General features: G+C 36.1%; 1 protein-coding gene across 1 annotated transcript in view; it reads right to left on the minus strand.

The window, feature by feature from the left end:
- Positions 1-20499, minus strand: part of SIK2 (salt inducible kinase 2) — a 160661-nt gene that overhangs the window by 42407 nt on the left and 97755 nt on the right. Inside the window, exon 4 of the mRNA XM_072611135.1 lies at positions 7677-7838. Coding sequence (XP_072467236.1) covers positions 7677-7838 — 162 coding nt within the window. The remainder of the gene's footprint in view (positions 1-7676; positions 7839-20499) is intronic.

Consider the following 20499-nt stretch of genomic DNA (forward strand, 5'->3'; position numbering starts at 1 on the left):
TTCTTTTAGTTTCTGAGTAGGAGTGTCAGGAGGAGGAATTAGCAACAACGATGCCAAAAAAGTGGGGCATTGTTTAACATTTAAAAAAATGCTTAGAAGAAAACAGAAGGAAACAGAGTAGTTTTTAAAGTAATATGCAGATTATATATACATTTCTGTATATATTTAAAAAGCATTATGAAATGGAGATTCATGATTTCATATACAATTCTCTGTGTGCTCTGTTGTGAGTATGGAAATGAAAGCATTATGAAATGGAGATTCATGATTTCATATACAATTCTCTGTGTGCTCTGTTGTGAGTATGGAAATGCTCTTTCTGGTTTAAGTTCAGAATAAAAAATTTTCAAAAAATAAAATAAAATCAGAGGTCACTAATATATATTGTTGTTCTTTAGTCATTTTTCAGTCATGTTTGATTCTATACCCCATTTAGTTTTTCTTGCCAAAGACAATGCAGTGATCGCCACTTCCTTTTCCAGTCTGTTTTCCAGTTGAGAAAACTGAGGCAAACTGGGTTATAAGTGACTTGTCCAGGGTCACACAGCTAGTAAGTGTACTAGGCCAGATTTGAACCCAGGAAGATAAATCTTCCTGATTCCAGGCCAGGCATCTATCCACTGGACTACCTGGCTGCCCTAGCTAATATAATACACACACACACACACACACACACACACACACACACACACACACACACTCATCCCCCTCCCTCAATAATAGTTATAAATTTGCCATGATTCATCCATACTCACTGGTTTTCCCCTGGGTGATTTTTAGAAGACTGGGTCAGTGCTGTATTCTGTTACAATAGAAATAATAGCTCCAGACTACATGAAGATTAAACTCATTTGGTCTAATCTGCTTCCTTCTCTAACCAAATGAGCCAACTAGACATGTAAAACAGATGCTATGAGAGGCAGCCTAGCATACTGGAATGGGACTTGGAATAAGGAAAGCAAGGCTAAAGTCTTGACTATTCTACATAGTAGCTGTGTGGCAAGTCAAATAACCTTTCTAGGTGTGAGCTCCCTCATATGTATAATGGACATAGTAAGACATACTAACTAACGACCTTGTAAGAATATTACGAGAGCATCACTTTAAAAACTATAAAGTGCTGCATAATTTTCAACTATTATTTCCTCTCTCATAGGGCTCAAGGATCAAGGATAAGTAAGGATCAAATGAGACAATATATGTCATCGCTTTGTGATGGTAACTAATAAACATGAGCTACCATTAGTGTATTGTATACAAAGTGTTCTAAACATTGTCTACAAATATCACATTTGATCATATTAGATATTATCAGAATATAACGTTAGATTCCTGTTATTTTGGTGTTCTGCATTTTAAATCCTCTTTTTGAAGCCATAAAGATGCTATTATCACAACATTTAAATAATACAGGACTTCTGATGTCAAATCCTCATGTAGGCATTAAGACATTATTTCAGTAATGCCTTACACACAGTACATGCTCATATATCTGATAACTGATTGTCTGACCCCACTTATTATTACCTAATGATGCCCAAGAACTCTAAAATGCTCTTTCATTTGAAAAAGGGAATAATCAAGATTTTTTCATTAAAGGCTGCCTGTGAAAAAGCTGCTTAATTTTTCATATGGTTTATATGCAAAGATTATTTATATTCTAAAATAATCCTTTGAAAATTCTTTTTTGCAAAACACAAAAATCTAAAAAATCTTAAGCCAGTGAGTTAATACTATTTAAAATATTAAAAAAATAAAATAAATATGATCAGAAATCAGTTTTCAAGGTGAGAGATATAAACTACAAAACAACACAGGCAATAGAATTTTTCATATATATTCAACAAAGTGATATAGTTTCTATTGTGTAGATTTAAAAAATTCTCCTGCAGAACAGTCTTTAGGGTTAATTCATTCTTTCAACTAATATTCAGCTAGCCTTGCCCAACAGAGATTCATTTACCTTTTGTTATTATGGTGACAGAAATGAGGGAGACAACTTGGAAGAAACAAAGGATGATAAATAAAAGGTAGAAGAATGAAAGAGGAAGTACTAACCCCACTGCAGGGACTGAATACTGATCGGCCCACACAGATATCAATGCTTATTTTGATAGTCATCAACAAGAAAAAGCCAGCTGCGAGTCTACTTTCAAATATCAGTCACTTTTTACCTAATGGGAGATTAAAGGAAAAAGTCCCAGTCAAGATAGAATGGGACCCTAATGATCAATGAGCAATATAGGACAGCTCCCTTTTTGGGTCAGCAAGTTCAATATACTTAGAAGCCAATGATCACTTTCTTCAAATTAAAGAAGAGAAGTATAAGATTGGCAGTAGTAAAGAAATGCTATCTCAATGTGGAAAATGCAAAAATATGTGCTGATGGTACTTGCAAGTTTCAGAGAGGAAGACAAAGCATTTCAATATTTGCTGACTCCAAGTTCATGCCACATTTGATAAGAACACCACAACAAAAAGTCAATAAAATATCATTGGGTCCAGATGACAGCTAAGAACATTTTATTTAAGACTAGGCTCATAGTCTATGCTTGTCAAGAGAAATAAATTTTCTTAAGAAGTATCAGTTATGTAGTAGAATCCTTCTTGAATCAGTTTGCCATTAAGCATTATATGCTTTGTATGAAACATTCTATTTTTTCTTCCCCTTCTGGTTCTGAATGGCACAAGGTACCACCTGAAGCTATTTAACAAAGAAAATCTGTCTGCTCCATCTTATAAAAAAAAAAAAAAAAAGGGCTAAATCATAGAAAACAGGAATCATTTTCCCATCTCCCACTGAGACTTTCCTTGGATCTACAACAGGAGACCTCTGATTCATGGACCAGTGTAATTGTATGGTTTATGTCTTACTAAATACATTTATTATCCTAGAAAAAAATTTGCTTTAAATATATGCAGTTTCACAATACATATTTCTGAAATATTTCTCAGTTCTTTCAAGGGTTGTGCTAATAAGGTATACCCCAAATCCTCAATTCAAGGAGGTGGCATCAAAGTATAAATAAATCATTACTTATATAATGCCCTAAGCCTCAGAAAAGCACTGTGAAGAAGGTAGTATATTATGATCCTCCTTTTACATGTGAAGTGATTTGAAAGGTGAAGTGACTTTGTTCATGAGTGATCACTGAGCTAGTAAATGTCTATGACGGGAACTGAGCCTACGGCCTTGACTTCCCTAAAGTTCATCACACCTCCCTTCTGAGAAGTGAAACGTTATTTCACTGTCAATTTTGTGAAATCACAATTAAATACTGAATTGATAAGTTTTCCACATCTTTCATTATGTGTGCCTTTACATTTATTCATATACCACAATTTATCAGTCATTCCTCAAATGACAGGCACCCATTTTTCTTGTTTCCTATCATGAAAAGTAATGCTATAAATATTTTTAGACATATGAGACCTTTTCCTCTTGCTTTGAACTCCCTGGATTATGTGCTTAATCACAGTTTCAACAATACTTTTAGTGATTTTTAGTATAATTTCTAGTCATTTTCTAGAATAGTTACGACAATTCACAGTTCTGTTCACAGTTAATCAGTATCTTTAATACTCATATTTTTGTTTTTTGTCATCTTTTTCAATCTGAGTCACCTTCCTTTCCATTCTTAGTCCAACCACCCTTGTACAGGCCTTCATCTATGCTTGATTAGATTACAATAGTTTCTTAACTGTGGTACCTTCCTTCAAGCAGTCCAGTCTTCAGGTATTCTAAGCATTTGCTTAGTAAAAGGTGCTTTTTCTGTTGCAATCTGAATTAGAATTTGAATACCTGGCAGTTCAGCTTGAGAAAGGACCTCTGTCCAGTATCTTATCTTACCAAGTGATCTTCAGAATCTTCTTAAGACAATTCAAACAGAAGCAATTCAGTTTCCTGGCATGGCGCTGGCATACTGTCCAGGTTTCTTTTGGCATACAACAATGGGTCTACAGACCTTCAGTTTGAGAAGCCAAATACCTCTTCTCTCCCACTCTTTCCTTTGGAGCCTCCCATATACTGAGTTAGCTCTGAAAATGTGTGCATCAACCTCATCATCTAGGTGTATATCCCTGGAAAGTGTACTGTGCCAAAGTGCTGAGTAGGAGTTGAATAATACGCATTCACACTCTATTGCAGAGAGTGCAACTCTGATGGGCTGGCCATGTTGTTTGAATGCCAAATGTACATTTGCCTAAAAGACAATTTTATGGAGAACTCACAAGGCAAGTGCTCACATGGAGGTCAGAAGAAGTGATACATGGATACTCTCAAGGTCTCTCTGAAGAACACTGAAATTGACTGTGAGACATGGGAAACACAGGAACAGGACCGCCCAGCATTGTGTGCCGGCATCAAAGAAGGCAATGTGTTCTATGAGCAAGGCAAAATTGCAGTAGCTCAAAAGAAACGTGAAGTGTGCAAATTTAGAGACATTTCCACTCCAAATGTTCATATGGCTATTTGTGCCCAGCCTGTGGTAGAGCCTTTCAAGCTCATATTGGTCTGGTCAGTCACAGTCGGACACGCTGCACTTTGATCACGACATAGTGATGTCATTTTGGTTCTCTGAGTACACAACAACCAGCCATCTGAATTAAGTATAAACTCTGGATGCTACCATTCAAGACTCCCTACAGTCTAGCTCCAACATACCTCTCTGATTTTAAAATGCTGTTCTTCACATATTCTATGACTGTTCTTTACCTCCCATTTTTATTCTTTTCTCTCGTGTCTTCATGCCTGGAATATACTCTTTCTTCAGCTTTCCTTAAGTTCACTTTAAGTACCAATCCCTCCATAAAGTTTTCCCTGACAGCTAAAATGATCTTTTCCTACTTAAATTTCTTATAGCACTTTACCTAGACTTCTCCTTTGCACCTATGAATGTTTTCTTGAATCAAAATTATTTGGGTTTGGTCTCTAAAAACTTACAAACTCTTCAAGAGCAAGATCGTTGGCACACTTCCCCAAATCACACACAGTGGGCCCTTAATTGGTTGAACTGAGTTCAGTTGAACTGACATAACAGCACTTTGTTCTCCTCTTGTACTGTGCTTATCTTTAGGTTACACTTAGTATTAAAATTATTGGTGTACATGCTTTATCTTTCCTATTAGATATGAAGCTTCATGAAAGTAGGGACCAAGGCCTCATGAAGGAGGCAGGATCAGAAACAGGTCAAACTTGACTGAAATGATAGATTTTTTTTTTTTTTTGGACAGGTTTACTAGATTGGTAGACAAGTAAAATACTTTTAATTTAGTCTACCCAAACTTCAATAAAGCAACTGATAGTCTCTCATCTATCCTTGTGGAGAAGAAGATGGTAAAATATGAGGTAGATGATAATATGCTTAAGGGGAATTTTGGAACCAGATGAATAACAAGTTTAAAAGAGAAGTCATTACAGATGAACCCAGAGGGAACTCTCTTCCCAGAGATATATTCTTGGCCCTATGCTATTCAATATTTTAAATAACAATTAGGATAAAAGGACAGATGTCATACTCATAAAATGTGCAGGTAGCTAACACTGGATAACAAAGAATCAAGATCGTGAAGGATCTCATTAGGCTGGAACAATGGGTCAAATATACAGTAGTAAGTATAAATGGTGAGTTCTATCCTTAGGCAAAAAAAAATTCAATTACCTAAGTCCAAAATGGGGAGGCACAGCTTAAGGATCAGAAGTTCAATTATGAATCAATAACATGATATGGCATCCACAAAAACTAATTTTTGACCTCGGACTAAATTAACATTAATAGTGTCCAGAAGGAAGAAGACATTAAGTCCCACTGTATTCTGCCTATATCAGACTGTAGAAGCTATGCATTGGGAAGAACATTGACAAACTGAAGTGCTTTCAGAAAACGATAACCAAGATAGTAAAGGGACTGGAGATTGTTTCATGAAAATTATTTGAAAGAACTGGAAATATCTGACTTGGAGAAGTTCCAGAAGACTTATGAAGATTATGTGATCTGTCTTTAAGAATTTGAGAGGCTGATAGTGATTAGACCTATTCTGCCTGGCCCCAGATGGCAGAATGAGTAACAGTGGGTGAAAGTAGCAGGAGGCACATAAAGTAAAGAAAAATTTCCTAACAATCAAAGCTCCCCAGATGGGTTCTCTTGATTGGGGGGGAGAAGGTATTTCCCTTTATTGGAGGTCTTCAAATAAAGACTGGAAAATAACTAGTAAGAGATGATTCTGGGTATGGGCTAGACTAGAATTCTCTCCCAACTTGAGATGCCATGATTATTAATTCTTTGTATCCCCCAGAGGGCCTAGAACATTGCCGTATGTACACAGTGGGCATTCAAAAACCAGCTGATGGATAAATATAAATGAATACAGTTATCTAATATAATTTTTTTTGTTATATTTATCCCATGAATTTAATGGTTCTTGCAGAAGGTATTTCATCTATCTACTTACCCTTTCTCTTTCTCTTTGGCCTGGATGTTTTCCTCTGCTTCTCTCTGATACTCCAGACCAACTCAATACCTCATAATTTCATAAGCTTTTACATCTATTATCTCATGTCCCTTATGTCCTTCAAAACCCAACCCAGAACACACCTCTTCCAGAAAGTCATTCCTTATTAACCCCAACCTAGCTGATTCCTCCTGTGCCTCATCACTTCAGCTTATATAATTGGTCTGAATGCATTGATTCATGGAATTAAGTACCCTGCCTCCTCCATTTGCAAAAAAATTGTGTTAGATTCTGGGGGAGACATAAACATAACATTGCACAAAATTAATTTGTACTTGATAGAAATGAAGCATTTTAGAGTTGAAAGAACCTTAGAAATTATCTGCAATGGTATATTAATATCTAACATCTTTTTAGTGCTTTAAAGTTGACCATGCTCTTTATAGACATTATTTCATTTGAATGCCACCACAATCCTGTGAGATGGGTACTTCAAGCATTATCCCCATTTTATATACAGTATAATTATACATATACTAGCTAAGTGACTTTTCTGTGGTCATAACTCAAGTTTATGTCAATTTTAAAATATTTTTCAACTGTAATCTTTTCTTTTCACTAGACTTCACAAAAGAATTAAATTAAATTCTTAGAATTTCAGAATATTAGTGTCAGAAGGAAGCCTAGAGAGATCATTTAGTCCAAAGCTGACATGTCAATATCATAAAAAGCAGAACGTTATTACAGATTGAGACAACTTGTGATACATCTAAAGCTGCTTTTCTCATCTCATTCTTCTACCTTCACCTCTCATCTGACATTACCTTGGCTGTAATCAACCAAACTATAGCTATCACCCAAGTAAAAGTACTGGGGATAGAGACATATTCAGGACTGCTCCTGTCTCCTTTCTGAGTGCTTTCAACATTTAATGCACACAGAAAAAATAGTGTCTCTCTTTCAAAAATATAACCACAATGGGAAGTAGATTACTCAAACTCTTGCCTCCAGCACACTACCATTTATGTTAACAACAAAATTATGTTTTCCTTCCTTTTAATTATACAAAATGCCAAGTATGAATAAGGAAAATATGCTTAGAATCTGTTTGCTTACTGTCTTTGGTCATGAAACAGACTACTTTCCTCTACAATTGCTGATCTATAACAACAAACATGAACGACTGTAGGTAGAATTTTATATTGTTTAGAACACATTCCAGTTACCTGCTATTTTGATATTCATGTTGTTATCTAGCAGCAGATTTTCAGCCTTGAGGTCACGGTGTACAATCTTCCGACTATGACAGTAATCTACTGCAGACAGGATTTGCCAGAATTTTCGTCTTGCCTCAGATTCATTCAACCGACCATGATTTGCAAGGTAATCTGTAGAAGAGAAAATTTTTGAGCTATTAGCCAAAGGAATATTTTACATATACATATATATACATACATACATAAATATTCTAATATTCAGGTTTTTCCTCATAGAAAGCTCTGCATTCTATCAACACAAATCTGTGCTCAATTACATTTTTTTCCCTAATCCCTTGCACTTCTGGCAATGTCAATCAAAATTCTTTGGGGTCCAGATATCGGTGAAAACCTGAAACCTGGTAAGGGTAAGCCAAATACTATTCTGGGATAGTTCACATTCTCTTTCACATCCAAACACAGTGCTTAGCTTTCTGATGAAAATTTTCATTGAATGTTCTTCATTACATAGTATTTTTTTAATAGAAAAGTAAGTTGGCATAAAGGGAAGAAAATGAATAGAAACCCAATTCTTAGACAAGGCACATCATTTAAACCATAGATTCTTAACCTGGTTTTGTCAGGCATCCCTTTGCAGTCTGGTGAAACCTATGGACCTTTTCTCAGAATAATGTTTTTAAATACATAAAGTAAAATACATCGGATTACAAAAGAAATCAATCATACTGAAGGACAGTTATCAAAATATAAAAAAAGAACAAACCCAACACATTCACAGACATTATGTTAAGAACTCCTGGCTTAAACAAACTTTTCAACAAGCTTTTAAAAAAGTTTTTGCTAACATGAATTATAATTGCTATCCAGAAGGAAGTAATTTATATCTTGCATCATATATTTTAAAGAATCAATTATGACCTACCCCCACATTAATGCAAGGACATTAAGTACACTTATATACTCTAAATTCATTATACATTTGCTACACCATTCATTGTGCAAATGTGTGTTGGGAGCTTACTATATATAAGTCACTCTGCTAGGTAATAAAGGAGAGAGAAAGTTGTAAAGGCATTAGAATATGACCTCTAAGCTATGGTTCTATAATCTATGATATGAAACATTTGTCCTTGCTCTCAAGTGAATTATAATCTAGTGTGAAGGGGAAAAAGCATAAATAACCATAATACAGCACAGAACATAAGTGATCTAACACATACCAAGTGATATATGGATTCAGAGGAAGGAGAAGGAAAGTAAGGGAAGTGAGAGAGAGAGGAAGAGGGAGGGAGAAGGGGAGAGAGAGGGAGAGGGAGGAGGAGAGAGAAGGGAGGGAGGGGAGGGAGGAAGAGAGGGAGAGATGGAGAGAGAGACAAAGAGAAAGAGACCAGACTTCAGGTTTAGGAAGATAACTTTGACAACTAAATAAAGAATGGACTGGAGTGGGGCAACACTCATGGCAGAGAGCCCAACCAGTCATGTGGATAGAGGAAAAGATACCTATTTGGATTTTCTAAAGACCTTCCATAATGTTCCATACTAAAAATTATGTTTTGAAAAATGAGTCACCACAGAAAGACGTTTTTCAGAGAAGAAACTAATCTAGAAAAAGGACACAAAGGGCAGAATTAATTTTTTTTATTGATGACTTAGATGGTGGTATAGATAGCATGCTTATCAAATATACAGACAATACAAAGATAGGAAGAATACCTCTCCAAGCTGGAAAAAAAAATTGTATCAAAAAAATATCCTAATAGTCTGAAATGGTTGTTCACATCTAATAAGATAAATTTTAAAGGAGATAAATCTAAAGCTCTGAACAGGGTTAAAAAAACCCCCAAAACTATTTAGGTACAGGAAAGAGTAACCAGAAGGGCTTTTATGAGATAAATATCTGGGTATTTTAAAGGATTATACCCTCAATATGAGCCCATTGTGTGGCATGGACTCCTCAGAAGCAATTCAATTGAACTTAACCTCTTCTAGAAGTACCATCCTACTCCTCCCAATTCCTATCCTTCCTTGTTCACTAGAACCCCTATTTCATTGTAAAACTTTACTTTATCCTGGCCACTTTTATATTGCTCCCACATCTCTGCATTAACTGAAAGTTTCTCTTGAGGATGTCACATGTCTAGATGGCCCTATAAAGATGGCAGTTCCTTTTCCCATTCTCCCTGTCTCATATAGAACAAAGATGTCATCACACTTCTTGCTCCATATTCCTACTTTCAGACCCTTGGCTTTACAAGTAACCTCAATCTCTTCCATTTGTCCTTTGAAATTCATGTTCATTTGTATGTTTTGTCCTTGACTCTGGCTGGTTGGGTCTTCCTCTTAATCCTTTCCCTTGCCATCATCTTAGGACCTCAGGTTGATTACCGTTCTAACATTCTGTTCTTGCAGGTCCTTAAATTCCAACTCTTACCATCTCTACCTCTACTCTACTTCAGCTATTCACCAGGATAATATCTTAGAACTCCTCATCATTTGAAACTGTTGTCTCCAAGAGCTTGACCTGTGAAACTGCTTTTTCTGACTACAATCTCCTATAGTTCAGTGAATTTAAGAGAACCAGGAGAACAACGCATACAGCATCCACAGCATTACAAAAGAATGTGAAAGATTTAAGACCTATGAGCAATGCAATGATAAATCACGACTCCAGAAAAGAGATGATGAATCATACTTCCCACCTTTTGGCAGAGAGATGATGGACTAGAGGTGCAGAACAAAACATAAATTTTCAGACACAGTCAATGTGTACACTTATTTTGCTTTATTAGATTAATTTGTTAAAAGGCAGAGCGTGTGTGTGTGTGTGTGTGTGTGTGTGTGTGTGTGTGTGTGTGTGTGTGTGTGTAGGGGAGAGAAATCATTACAAAACATAACAAAAGACTTTTCTTTCCTAAAACAAAAACACTACTTAAAAGTTTACAGAAGAGAGCAGAAGAAAGTCCAGAAGGGGACAGAAACAAAGAAGGCAGAATTGGAACCATTATATTAAATCTAATATATATTTTTTAAAAAACCAAACAAGCTATGTAATAGAATGGTGGTGCTATAAAAAACCCTTTATCTATTGTTTGTATAAGAAAATTTTTGTGTTTGTTGATGTTTGGCAAGCTCATATGAGTAGAAAAGAAAGTTTAATTTTAAAAAATCTCATTATCCACTTGTTACCTCTCCCAACTTTAGTATTTAGACCTTTAGTCTCTTGATTTCTCTTCATCCAGAGCCTGTTAGCTCTAGGCTGGCATAATTTCTCTCCCTATCAAACCTGTAATTTCAACAATGCCCTTCTATTCCTTACTCTCTTTCCTTTCAGCAGTTCCCCTTCCTACTAATCTTCAGCCCCAATATGATCTTGAGTTGAAGAATACTGCTAGAATCGTGCACAAAAATGCACTGCATCCACTATGAGCTTCTGTAACCTAAACACAACTGGGCCCTGACTGTCACATCTCATTATTTAGCTTATTGATTCTATCATATTCCCCACAATGGCTGTTCCAAAACATTTTTTTTTCAGGCTCCCAACACCCTTTCCCCCTCTCACTCTCAGAATAAGACTTTATCTTACTGAAAAGGCTGAGGTCCATTGATACGAACTCTAACTTTGCTCATGAACGTATCCTCTCAAAGTTTACTGGTTCAATTTCCTTAGCAATCACTTATTTAAACTCTTGTAATCTGGTGGCTTCTATCCCCACTACTCCACTTAAACTGCTCTCTGAATTACTGACTTCTTTGCTGATAAATGCTTTTTTTCTTTCTCTGACCACATCCTCCTTGACCTGTTTCATTTGATGCTCTTGAGGATTCTTTTCTTCTGGAAACCCATTTTTTTCTCCTAGCTTCTATGACATTACATTCTCATCATGGAGATTCTCTTGCCCCTAACCACTCCTTATTATCGTTTCATTCCTTAAACCTGAATACACCTGAAGGTTCTGTTTGGCATGCTTTTCTTTTCTCTTTACACCCTCTTCTCCATTCAATACCTCCTCCAACTCATTCTTTATAGCACCAGTCAAAATAATCTAATTTCTCAAAAACTTTCAGAGACACCCTATTGTCTTGTAAAATGTATAATCATATGAAGTGGAGGTCCCTTACAATCTAGCTCCAAACAAGCACTCCAGACTTTTCTCAGATGACTTTCTTTCCTGTACTCTACTCCTACAGCCCCTTCCTCTCACTAGTGAGTTCCTACCCAGAACCACTCTTTAAGGAACTAAATTCATGCACCTTCCAATTCTGCTCCCAACTTTTAACTTTTTCACCTTGCTCCTATGTAGATGTCACTCCCTCTTATATCAAACCCCTTTTATGTGTTGTTTCCTCCTCATTCCTATCTATGTCTTTGGTTATACTTTTACCTAACCTGGAATTTTTACTCATCTCCAATACTCTATACTTTATTCATTCATCAAAGCCTATCTCAAATATCACTTCTGCAATGAAGGTGTTCTCAAGGAACATCTAAGAGGAAGTTGGGTGGTTTAGTGGATAAAACATTGGGTCTAGAGTCAAGAAGTCTTGGGTTCAAATCTTGCCTCAGATATTTACTGTGTGATCCTGGGCAAGTTATTTTGCCTTGCTTGGCCTCAGTTTCCTCAACTGTAAAATAAAAAGGTTGGACTGGATGACTTAAGATCCTTTTAGATCCTCTAATCTATTAGATCCTCTAAATCTATGATACTACGAACTATAGAATACAAATGGGGGTATTAGAGCATATGGCCTAACTTCTCATTCAATGGAGGAAAATCTCTACTATTATCTCTGACAGGTGGTCACTGTATATTATGTTTAGCATAACTTCTGTGACCTCAGTTTCTACATTTGAAAAACAAAAGATAAACTTTTGGATCATTCATTCCAATGAAAGAGCGCAGAATGAATATTAGAGATTAAGAGACCAAACAGCCAGAGAAGCAGTACTTCAAAATTCCAACAAGTATACTAATGTATTAGATGTGTATCAGAAAATGGGAGCAAAGTCTGTGCTATATCTCAGTAGATTCCCTATTCTGTAAGGTTTCATCATAGTACAAGTAAGTGCAAAAATAACTACAGAAGAGAAATCCCTGGAATTGTTAAAGTAGAAGGTAGATGTAGCAGACCATTGTAAAGTTAATTTTACTAAAGTGGAATTATATCTTTGCCTTTCCAATTTTGTTATTTACCACTCAGAGAAACAAGGATAGACGCAGCTAACAGAAAGGCACATTTTCTGCTCTAAATGTATGAACAATACTATGGCTTTTTAATTAACAAATGGCATTTTGTCAGAAGAATCTTAAAATTTACAAAAGTGCCAAGGTTGATGGAGACACAGGCCCCATGAATATCAGTTTGGATATTCAGTGTGCAGAAGACATATGGGAGTCAGTACAGCTGTCTTCAAGTGGTCAGGCTTGTGTTAGAGGACTAAGATTTATTTTATATAACCCCAGAGTACAGCAAGTTAGGGTGAATGAGCATATTTTGGTTTAATATAAGGAGATCTTTCCAATAATTAGAGCTATCTAAAAACAGAATGTACAAGTCTCATAAAATAAAAAAACAACCCATGTTCAGGCAGACTATAGATGGCTACCTGTCAGACAGCTTGCTGTGGACTGGAAGACTGGACTAAAAGACCTCTAATGGTCTTTTAACCTTTTTAAGAGATTTCATGAATCTATTCAACCTGATGACATTTGGCTGCCATTCTGGTAATTCATTACTGGAGGGCAAATTCAGCAATAAAGAAAATCTTTATATCCTGCATCTTGCATGAGAAAGTAAAAACTGCCAAACAATGTGCTGGCATTTCAGATATACAATTAACTTTTGATCATTCATTCCAATGAAAGGGCACAGAATGAGTCTTGGAGATTAAGAGACTAAATAGTGAGAGAAATAGTACTTCCCCCTCTTTGATTGAAAGTTCCAGCAGGTATAAAAACATGTATGACCTTTCTTTATCATTCTTCATGATGCCTGCAGAGCTGGCACTTAGAAAACCGGAGCAAAGGCTATGTTCCATCTCAGCAGGTTCCGTACTTTGTAAGGTTTCATCATTATTAATGTTCAAAGATACATCAAGAAGAGCATTTAAGTGTCAATGTCATAACAGTGTACTTATTTAGATATCAACTAATAAAACTGATAAAGAAAAATAATGCTGGTGATTTTTTCTGGTTCTAGCTTTGACAAACTGAAAATTTGTTTATTTAGAAAAAATGATGTACTCTCCTGCAGAGAAAGCAATAACAAAAGTAAAAGAATCAGAAATGGTGACCATGAATATTATCATCAGGCCATTTGGAGCCAGAAGAGCAATTGAGTTCAACGCCTTCATTTCACGTTTAAGGAAACTGAGGTCTAGAGAGGTTAGGTGACTTGCTCAAGGTCATAGAGGTGATAAGTAGCAGAGTTGAGATTTACACACATATCTGTAACCCAAATCCAATATTCTTTCCACTACACACTTTCCCCAACCTTATCCATCTGCTTCTAGGAAATAACTACATGAATTCTCATGATATAATTCTCAAGATATAATCCTTTCATGGTTCTTCATATTTTTCAGTCAATGAATATCTCCTACAGTTCTAATTTAAGTGGTCTTCTGTGATTTCTATATCCACTGCAGAATCACTTCCATTTGACATACTTGCTTTTAACCTCTACAAACATGACTCCCAGATTTACCATTCTAATCATTACCTCTTACTACCCATTTAATTTTCTAAGGTCACATCTTTCTGATATAATTGAACACTTCTTCACTGTCTAAAACAGCATGGTAAAGGCCATGTTTATTCTTTTAATTTTCCCCACAGATCATCTTTCTAACCACCATGGAAAGCCCTGTGACCCAATCACTTTAGCTTCAGACTTTAATCATCTTTTATATCCTTAAATTATACAATCAGAAAATGTTAGTTGCAAGTGTTCTTAGAGGTCATCTAGTCCAACCTAAGCCTGCATAAAAATCTCTGCAACAACTGTTAATTCAGCTTTTTCTTCAAGGCCTCCAGTGAGGGGGAGACTACTCTATCTCCTGATGGAATCCATTCTACTTTTGGGTAGCTTTAATTGTTGTTATGTGTTTTCGTCCATCAAACCAAAATCTGCTTTTCCATAACTTTCATTAGTTGCTAGTTTTGTTACCTTAGACCAGTCTGAACAAATCTAATCCCTATTTCCCCTAGACAGACCTTCAGATACTGGGAGACAGACTATTTTTATCCTACCCCCCAAATCTTCTTCTCAGGCTAAATATCCAGGACCTCTTCTTTCCCCCGATCAGAATTTCCATTTCTGTGGATAGTAAATTTGCTTATCTGCTTAAAGTAATTCAGAGTGAGGTGTGAATGACTTGTTTAAGAAACATATCACACTTCTACTTTTCACCAAGCTCTTATAATACTTATAACAGTGGTGGCCAGGTAGATCTGTTTTCAGAAGTAGCCTGGTATAATGGAAAAAACATTAGATTTGGAATTAGAAGAACTGGATGAAAGTCCTGCTTCTACGATTACAAGCCCTGTGATCACAGATAAATCACTTAATCTCTCTTGTCTTGTTCCCTCATCTGTAAATGAGGGATAATACTTTGGTTACCTATTTCATGAAGGTTGTAAAGCTTGAATTTAAGTATTAAGTATATAAATTAAGTATTAAGTAGTGAATCGAAGTATATCAAACTTTTTGCAACCATAAAGTATTAGATAGATGTAGGCTTCTATCATTGATCTTTGTATCTATCCTTCATGGGGATTAGGGGAGAGAGAAAGAGGCAGAGAAAAAGAGAGAGAGAAAAAGAGAGGGAGAGAGAGAGACAGACAGAGGGACAGAGAGAGAGACAGAGAGAGATAGACAGAGAGACAGAGAGACAGACAGAGGGACAGAGAGAGAGAGACACAGACAGAGGGACAGAGAGAGAGACAGAGAGAGATAGACAGAGAGACAGACAGAATAACCCAGAAAGAGAGCACCTGATGAATTAACTACATGAAAGGAGTGAAAGGGCTATCCTCCCCAGCGGATATTTGTAGTTTAAAATAGGAGCTCATTAACTCAAAGAAGTCTATAATCAGTGGACAGCTAGTAAAATGTGAGGGGACAGGAAAAGGGGGCAAGGGGAAGGGATAAGTCCCTTAAAAGATTGAAATAAAAGACTCTGGCCACCCCCCTGATCCTACTTCTCTATCTTACCTTCATAGCAGATATTTTTTGGGGGAGTGAGGAAGGTGAGGGAAATGAGGGAAATACTTTCTAGTAGTACTCTGTCAGAGATAACGGGGAACTAAGCCACATGTACTGTTCAAAGTTATAGGAACCTCACCAGTATGCAATGATTTCTTACTTCAAGTTTCTCTCTTTTTGCCAGCATATAATAGGAAGATAAGCTAAATAATCACCTATAATTAGACAGAAATTTATTCTACTTATGGATATAAAAAGATTAATTTGTAATTGTATCAAAGGTGTAATTTGTAAAGGGGGAAAGGTTTTAATAAGGTTATGTATTTCACTAAAACATATGCTTATTTTTTTATAATATGAAATAAGATGAATTAATCTTTTAATAGTATTTTTCCATTTACATGTAAAGACAAATTTTAACATTAAGTAAAAAAAATTTTGAGTTCCAAATTTCCTTCCCCTCTCCCTCCCTAAGACAGTAAGCAATTTGATACAGGTTACTAAATGCAATCATGTAAAACATATTTCCATATTTGTCATGTTGTGAAACAAGAAACAGACTAAAAGAAAAAAACGCAAAAAATAAAGTGAAAATAGTATGCTTCAATCTACATTCCGACTCCATTCTTTCTTTCTCTGGATGTGAATGGCATTTTTCGTCATGAGTTCTTTGGAATTGTTGCTAGCTTGCCTCCATACTAATTTCTGTCTTCCTCTCCCAGCAAATGTATTGTTATGTTCTACCTCCATACCCCCACAGAACAGTTCAAAAGTACTTTAATCTTATCTGAAGCCTGAAGCCTTTGGTCTAATCAAAAGGCAGAGGTCAAAGGGATTGAGTGGTTTTAGGAAAATAATTCTCTAGGGTATACAGAAAGTTAGTTACAATTGTTCTTTTTGATGAAAACTGTTAACTACAACCCAAACTCAGTCTTAACTGTAAAATACTTTTCCTTCAAGAATCCTATACATTGTGACTTCAAAATGGCTTGTGTTAGATATAGGGAGGGGACTCTCAGTCTGGATGTTTTTCTTTCTAAGTATAAAAATCTTAGATTAGAACAGTCACAAATTAATAAAAAATTATTTCTGGCAGGCTTGTGCCTAAAAGAGAATACACAATTTTATTTAATACTAGAGCAGAACACAACTAATAATAAGAAACATTACAAAGTGCTAGCTGATTGGTTACAAGCACATTGACACACGCTATATGTGACTTATACTACAAAAACTTTTCTGGGCAGAATGAAGACTGGCTTATGTATATTCAGTACTACAGCTAGGAAACAATGCTCAAATACTAAAGACAACCTTTCAAGCCTGAAGAGGGCCTATGAATACAACTAATGCAAGTGGAGAATTTAAAAACTTTTTTCTTTTTTAAAACCACACAATCATTTTCAAATTTCATATTTGATAAAAATTAGGGGAAATTATTGCCTGCCTGTGTATTCTGACAATTTTATTGCATTTCTGGCAATATTATTGCAAGAGGCTGTTTGTATCTATCAGACTTCATACAGACCCTTCAAGCTATATGGAATTGCTTAGCCAAACTAAGGTCTGTTGATTTGGAAAACCAATTTCTGGTGTCACAATTTCAAGTTCTTAAGTTGGAACATCATTATTTGGAAACACTAGTTGCTAGGTGATAAAATATTAAACAAGGAAACAAAGAAATAAAGCCTAAAACTAGACAAAACTACTAGCTTGGTGACAGCAATGGAAATCAAGTTATACAACTTTTTCTTGCCTCTGCAAGTCAGATATAGTCATATAGCTACAGGTAGCAACTTCTGTCTCTACCTTCTTTTCTTAAGACATCCATACTGGTTCCAAAGGGTCCTAGTTTGAAAGAGCTAAGTGAGATTTAATTTAAGACATAGTTAATAAATACTGTGAATATTTTGCTAGGAAGATACAGAACGGCAGAAGAGTTTCTGCTATCATGGTGCTTAGTCGAGGAGACAAAAACAAAACATGGAATTAATTAAACAGAAAATATTTAATAAAATTCAAGAAAGAAATAGAAGTCACAAGGCAGTACATAACAAAATGTAAAACCGGCAAATGGCTAAAAGGCTCTAGATGAACTTCTGCCACAAACAATATCTACTCTTTTCAACTGTCCCAGGACAGTTCCTCATTCTCTTACCTCCTCCCAGCAAGTCCCTAACAATATCAATAATAATAATAGCTAGCATTTATATAGTGCCTACTATGGATTAGACACTGTGCTAAGAGATTTACAATTATTATTTCCTTTGATCCTCACCACCACCCTGGGAGGTAGGTGCTATTATTATCCTCCATTTACAGAAGAGGAAACTGAAGCAAACAGAGGTTAAATGACTTGTCCACAGTCACACAGCTAGTATCTGAGGCTGGAATTGAACTCGGGTCTTCTTGATTCCAGGCCTGGGAATATCCAAAGAGTCACCTAGATGCTCTGGGTTGCTTTGCTCTTAGAATGGAAATTACAAGACCTGGGTTCAAATCCAGTCCTTGAAGCTGACTACTTGATCAAGTCACTTAACCCTTATATACTATTATATCTACTGTCTCCATGCCTTTATTACCTCCCCCAAAGCCTTCAATGTACTTTCTCCTCAACTTAATCTCCTAAAAGCCTTTTGCTTTCTTCAAGGCTCAAGCACTGACTCCTACTCAGGGTCCTTCCAGATACTCTCAATTGTCACTCCAGTCTAGGTGGCATAATGGGTAGAACACTAGGCTTGGAGCCAGAAAGACCTACGTTGCTTGAAATAATTCTCAGCCATGTAATCCTGGGCAAATGACAACCTCTGATGATAACAGTGCCTCCCAGAGTTGTTAGGAGGTCCGAAAGAGGTAATATTTGTGATGTACTTAGCACCATGCTCAGCACACAGTACCTGCTTAATGAATACTTTCTATATATGGTGCGTTTACTTATCTGTCTACATGTTATTTCCCCCCAACAGAATGTGAATTCTTTCAGGATAATTTCATTTTTGTCTTTGTATTATTATTAGTTTCAAGCACATTATCAAGCAGGTACTTAATGAATACTCATTGAACTGAAACAGCATTTAGAGTTATAAGACATGCCATCATAGTGATAAACTGTTAAATATTCCTGGCCTCAGGCAAATCCTCAAATGTGTATCCTCACTCTATCTCAACTTTTTCTTTAGGACCTTACAGTATACCGTGAATTATTATCTAAGCAATGCAGATGAATGGACTGATAAGTGAGTCACATGTGTATTATTTACACATTTTATTATGGTGTTACAACAATATTTATAATGCAATATGGTCACACTCCTAACACTTTCTTTACACAAATACATCCAGATAGCTATTCTGATATGGAGTTATTTCCAAAAAAAGGAAAGAAATGTGGTCTGAAAGACAGACATCAATTAATTTTATTAGGAATTAAGGATGAAGCTGTAGAATCTGGGGTTGACATTTTTTTTAACATGGGGTCATATTTCTCAGTTTTTTCATTTTGACATGAGGACTATATATTTTCCTTTATAAAAAGGTGCTTTAAGATCTTTCATTAAAACAATTAACTGTTAATATCCTGTACTATATACTATAATGTTACATTTTGTCCAAAAATTACATGGTCCTGTGAACACAGAACCACAAAAACTTGCAAGGGTCCATTTATGACCTCCTTCCCACTGATGAATGGCCCCCTTCAACAACTTCAAAAATGGTCTTCCAACCTTGAACACTATCAGTAAAAAGGAAGCTCACTACCTCAGGGGGTAATCCATTCAATTTCTGGACCACTCTACTAGTCAAAGAAGTTCTTGTATTGAGTCAAATCTGCCTCCTTATGATGCCCACTCATTAAGTGATGGCACAAAAATACACCCAGATTTCCAGCCAGGATGTCTGCCTGAATGGAAGTAATAACTAACATATCTACTCAATAATGATCAAGATCTAAGAAATGAGTTAGTATCAGTAACTTCTTCCAATCCAATGGGCAACAGGAAGAGGGGCCAACAGCAAAGCCAGTACAAGCTCAGAAAAATAAGCTAGTAACCTTTCAGCACAGAGACATGGAGAGCCTAAAAAGCTGTGGATCTAAAGCCAGCAAAACTGGAGACCTTCCCTGAGAAAGCTCCAGGAACAAGAGAAATCCATCTCACAAGAAGTGACTAGAGTACTGTTGTAGCAGCACCCAGACTGGGACAACCCAGGATCAGAGATACTGTGAATACTTTGTCTTGAGATACCATAGAGGGGTCCTGAAGAAACAGCACTCTGAATCTCAATGATGCAGGAAGCAGATGGAAGGCCGGGTTTGGGTAGAACTAATCTGGGATGTCAGCTAAAGAATCCAGGGTCTCAAGTCAAGACCAAATAAAACTGACAATTCCACAGAAAAGTACAAAAGAGGGTTGAGCCTGGCCCTGGCACAAAGTCCTAATTCCATGACTAAGGTTGGAGAGATGAGTAAATTGAAAAGGACCCTGTACACTCTACAGTATTACTGTAGATAGATATGCTAAAATCCAACCTAGGAGAATAACTACATAACTAGAAACTCAAAGAAAAAAATAAATATTCCACAAGGATTACATGAAAGAAGAAATGAAGAGAATTAAAATGAAAT

Source organism: Notamacropus eugenii, chromosome 5 (genome assembly GCF_028372415.1).
Source record: "Notamacropus eugenii isolate mMacEug1 chromosome 5, mMacEug1.pri_v2, whole genome shotgun sequence".
Lineage (NCBI taxonomy): Eukaryota > Metazoa > Chordata > Mammalia > Diprotodontia > Macropodidae > Notamacropus > Notamacropus eugenii.